General features: G+C 37.6%; 1 protein-coding gene across 1 annotated transcript; it reads left to right on the forward strand.

The window, feature by feature from the left end:
- Positions 1-4553, forward strand: LOC114731405 (beta-hexosaminidase 2). The gene is made up of 3 exons (XM_028918554.1): positions 1-20; positions 413-1245; positions 3462-4553. Exons 1-3 carry the CDS (start codon positions 1-3, stop codon positions 4388-4390), a joined length of 1782 nt encoding a protein of 593 aa, XP_028774387.1. The 3' UTR covers positions 4391-4553.
- Positions 4554-4866: the final 313 nt, after the last annotated feature.

Genomic DNA, 4866 nt, shown 5'->3' on the forward strand with positions numbered 1-4866 from the left:
ATGGTAATTACTCATCTGAAGTAATTTTTTCTTTTGGCTTAAAAAGAAAGCTATATATGTATCTGTACATGCTGCATCCAATTCTTAATATAAAATCTTCATAATTAATTTATAAATACCAAAAAATTAGTTAATTTAATTATTTGTGATAAATATATATTTCTAAATAATATTTTTTAATTATGTGTATTAGAGAATACTATTTAATTGGAGCCTCCTAGGTGGCCAAAAAAAAAATGAAGCCTCTTAGTATCTACAATGAATATGGATTCTTTAAAAAAATTTATAAATATAAAAAATAATTAAATTTTATATTTAGAATTAAATTTAATTTCTCATCTACTTCTATGTTTATTTAGGACGAGAGCTCATAATCTGTTTCCTGAAAATTTTAGTATATATTGAAGCACAGGCCAAGGCCACCAAGTCCACTCAATTCCACCAACAATGCATATTCCCTAGCACTTCTTGTGCTGGCACTATGCATATTCATTGCTCAGGGGAATGTGCACTCTGCTGCTGGCACCACCACCAGCATTACAGTGTGGCCCCAACCAAGACTTATCAAATGGCCTTCACCTCAACAAGCTACTCTGCTCTCCCCTTCCTTCACCATCACCACCACCAACGTCCCTAGCCACATACACCTTGCCGCCGCCGTCAGCCGCTACCTCCGCCTCATCCTCACCGAGCATCACCGTCCTCTTGTCCCTCCCTCCGCAGTTAATTTCTCAACCCACACCCTTCCCTTACAATCCCTCATTATCACCGTCGCTGAACCCGCCGCTCCACTCCACCACGGCGTCGATGAGTCCTATTCTCTCACAATCCCTGCAACCGGACCCGCCAATCTCACTGCCGCGACGCCGTGGGGCGCCATCCGAGGCCTGGAGACGTTCTCGCAGCTCATATGGGGAAATCCGACGCGCGTGGCGGTGGAAGTGTACGTCTGGGATGCGCCGATTTTCGCTCACAGAGGCGCTATGCTTGATACGTCGAGGAATTACTTTCCGGTGGAGGATATTCTGAGGATGATTTCGGCGATGGGTATGAACAAGATGAACGTGTTTCACTGGCACATTACGGACTCGCATTCTTTTCCGTTGGTGGTGCCTTCGGAACCAGATTTGGCCGATAAGGGGTCGTATGGCTCCGATATGCAGTATTCTCCCGCCGATGTTGGAAGGATTGTTCGATTTGGGCTTGATCATGGGGTTAGAGTTCTGCCTGAAATTGACTCACCTGGTTAGTATATCTAATTTGACGGGGGGCCCCCAATTTTGTTTTAATCATTTTTTTTACCCGGATCAGTGCACACCCGACATCCATGCCTAACAATAAAAATTGGACCGATAAAAGTGGTAGTTTTGGGATCAGTGATCAGTGGTTTAATGGTCTGCGCACAATCATAGTTGAATTGGATTAAATTAATTAAAACATATAAAAATATTTATATATAATAATAATATTTAAATAAAAAGTATATTAGTTTACAAATGAATAGAATATCTTTGTATAAGGTGTTTCTAAACCATTGTTTTAAACATAATTTTTACTAAAACATGTTAGTGAGAAGAGTTTTATCATAATTGCATAAAAGCACTTTTTGCATATAACAAATACCACTGGATCACATATAATTCAACAGAATCAGTTACTAAAACATGCATGGACACGATGAACTGCAATTTTTTTTTTCCTTAAGTTAAGACGATATTGCTTTAGACTTGGTAAAAATATAAAGTCCAATGCGATTGACCTATTCAAAACTCTTAGGTCCCGTTTGGTACGAAAGATTAAAAATGAGCGATAAGGATTGAGATTGAAAGTACAAAACTATATTAAAAGAGTGTTTAGTATGGGTAATTATATGATACTTGGGATTAGATAAATCCATATATGTGAGATTAGAGAATACTATGAGGGGAAGTGGTATTCTCCAATCCTGTCTATATGGGATTACCTAATCCCATGTAATAAGAAATCACTCATACTAAGTATCCTTTTAACATATGTTTTCAACTCTAATCCCAATCTTTATCCCTCATTTTCAATACTCCATACCAAACGTAATCTTAAAACTCATTAGAAAGTAGTTCTTTGACTAGTTTGACTAGCGGATCTGAGTTGGGTTTTAATAGCATGCATTCAAGTGACGAATATTTTTTATTCTTTTGAATATGAGGCTCCTTGCTAATAATTTTAAGACCACGAGCATGACTTTTCAAAAAAAAAAAAAAATTGAGAGTATGTAGGTATATCCTTACATAGCTCAAAAGCTTTCATTTTTTTTAAACTTAAAATTGAACAAAAATTATTTATGAAAACAAATATTTTTTATCCCAGTAAAACGGAGAAACATTGATGAAAAAAAAAAAAAAGACTGAGATTATGTGCTGAGTATCCGAGTCAGATTATCCCTTTGTTTGCCCACCAAGTATGTAATCATCCTTTGTTAAAATCTGTACTATGAAATAAAAAATAGAAGAATTTGGTTTTGTCTGTATGTAAATATATAGTATGATCATGTTCTAATTGAAACTGTAAAGCTTTGATTTTGTGACAGGCCATAACCGCAGATCTAGTTATTTGGATGCAACTAATTGGGCTGATCTCTCCTACAACCTCGGGATCGGCTGAATATTACTCGTTAAAAACTTCACTGAGTAAGAACAGAAAAAAATGATTGAGATCCCCCAAAACCACCAAAAAGAAGTGGCTGGTTGATACAATTAGTTGTTCTATACTTCTCTTAGGACATGAATGTTTAGAACCTTTGGATAAGTAACGTTTTCTGTTGGCATTCCAAAAGAATGCCGTTTTACCCACTTCAGCATAATTCAGCTTTATCAAACGGAAGTTTTGAAGATTGAGACCGGTCATATCTTGTGTTTGATGTGTTTAACATTCGTATCTAACAGTTCAAATTATATTTTCTGAGTTGATGTGTTATTGTGAGTAGCGTTACTGGAAAGTCGGGCAGGGGAGTGCCCATTTTTTTAAGTTCGAAGGTGCGCACAGAATGATGAGGACTAATAAATCATTCTACTCATAAGACCTTTTGATTATTAGTTAATTAACACTTCTTGTTTAATATTCTAGTTTGAAGTTTACAACTTGGGGTCTGATACTTTGAAATAACCTTTATTCTAATATAAAAGCATGCCCTTTTCACATAAGTCAGTGATGTTACTAGGTATCATGATCCATAAGGCTCGTATGCTTGAAAAACAAATCCCAATGTATTTGATATTTCTTTGACACCCGTGTATAGACATTTTATATTTTGGATGTATCATATTTGGGTCAGTATCCATCGAGGCAATGATGGTTACTGTTCAAAAGAAAATGTGAATTGGCAGGCTGAACAGGATCTGTATCTATCGGGTCTCATTTTATGTCAATGTTCATAAATTTCAGATTACCATGATTACTGATTTAAAGAACCTCTGAATGGACAGGGCACACAGGATCTTGGGCATTGGCATATCCAGATATTGTAACATGTGCCAACATGTTCTGGATGCCGCCGGGTGGTGATGCACTTGCTGCAGAACCTGGAACAGGACATTTAAATCCCTTAAATCCTAGGACCTACATTGTACTTAAGAATGTCATAAAGGATGTTACTTCATTATTTCCAGAACCATTCTATCATGGTGGTGCTGATGAGGTCATCCCAGCTTGCTGGAAAACCGATCCCACAATTCAAGCGTTCCTAGCCAACAATGGAACCTCCAACCAACTTCTTGAGACATTCATCAATTCTACTCTCCCTTATATCTTATCCCTCAACCGAACTGTGGTCTATTGGGAAGATGTTTTCCTATCCGACCAAGTTCATGTTCCATCCACAATGCTTCCTAAAGAAAATGTGATTCTACAGACATGGAACAACGGACACGACAACACGAAGCGCCTTGTTTCTTTTGGATACCGAACCATTGTTTCGTCTGCAGATTTCTACTATCTGGACTGTGGACATGGGGATTTTGTTGGGAATGATTCCCGGTATGTTATTCAAAGTGGAGATCAAGGGCATGGAGGGTCCTGGTGTGGACCCTACAAGACCTGGCAACTTATCTATAACTATGATATCACGTATGGTTTAAGTGAAGATGAGGCAAAGCTGGTTCTTGGTGGGGAAGTGGCATTGTGGTCTGAACAAGCAGATCAAACTGGTTTGGATTCGAGAGTTTGGCCGAGAACATTGGCGATGGCTGAGTCGTTGTGGTCCGGGAACAGAGATAAGAAGGGTATGAGGAGATATGCAGAGGCCACAGATAGATTGAATGAATGGAGATACAGAATGGTAAGAAGAGGTATAGGGGCGGAGCCAATTCAGCCCCTGTGGTGTGTTAGAAACCTTGGCATGTGTTACTATGCATGATCGACTGATAAACAGTCATTGAAATAGGTGTCACTATAATTCACAGATTCAAAAACTTATCTTGATATTTTATTGCTTCCTTACCCAGCCAATGGGTAATCTACATCTCTTGCTAATTCATTCCTCTATGAGAATGATGGATGTTGTCAGTTATACTTGTTTTAAATGTGACTGAGTCTAATTCAAGTCATTGTTTTTGTTCTTTCAAGAATTATTGTAAGCGATTGTTTTGTATTAGGACAAGAACTCTGTTTCAGATATCGAAAGATGGTTTCTGTGTCATTATCGATTCGATATTTCTTAAGTTTTCTTTTGTATCACGTGTGTCCAATAAAGTATGAATTTATTTCATTGTCCCAATGAAAATATGAGTGAGTTTCAGTAGAACAAATATTTGATTCTCCAAAAACCGTATAGGACACAATTGAGCATTACTTCTCCATCACAACGACATCCAATGTTTATCCAATTTCGTC

This window comes from Neltuma alba, unplaced genomic scaffold, assembly GCF_004799145.2.
Source record: "Neltuma alba isolate B1F8T4 unplaced genomic scaffold, ASM479914v2 tig00012826_pilon, whole genome shotgun sequence".
NCBI classification, from domain to species: domain Eukaryota; kingdom Viridiplantae; phylum Streptophyta; class Magnoliopsida; order Fabales; family Fabaceae; genus Neltuma; species Neltuma alba.

Coding starts and splice junctions, on each gene's coding strand:
- LOC114731405 (XM_028918554.1), top strand. CDS start 1: ATGGTAATTACTCATCTGAA. Junction 21..412: donor ATGGTAATTACTCATCTGAA/GTAATTTTTTCT, acceptor ATTGAAGCACAG/GCCAAGGCCACCAAGTCCAC. Junction 1,246..3,461: donor GCCTGAAATTGACTCACCTG/GTTAGTATATCT, acceptor CTGAATGGACAG/GGCACACAGGATCTTGGGCA.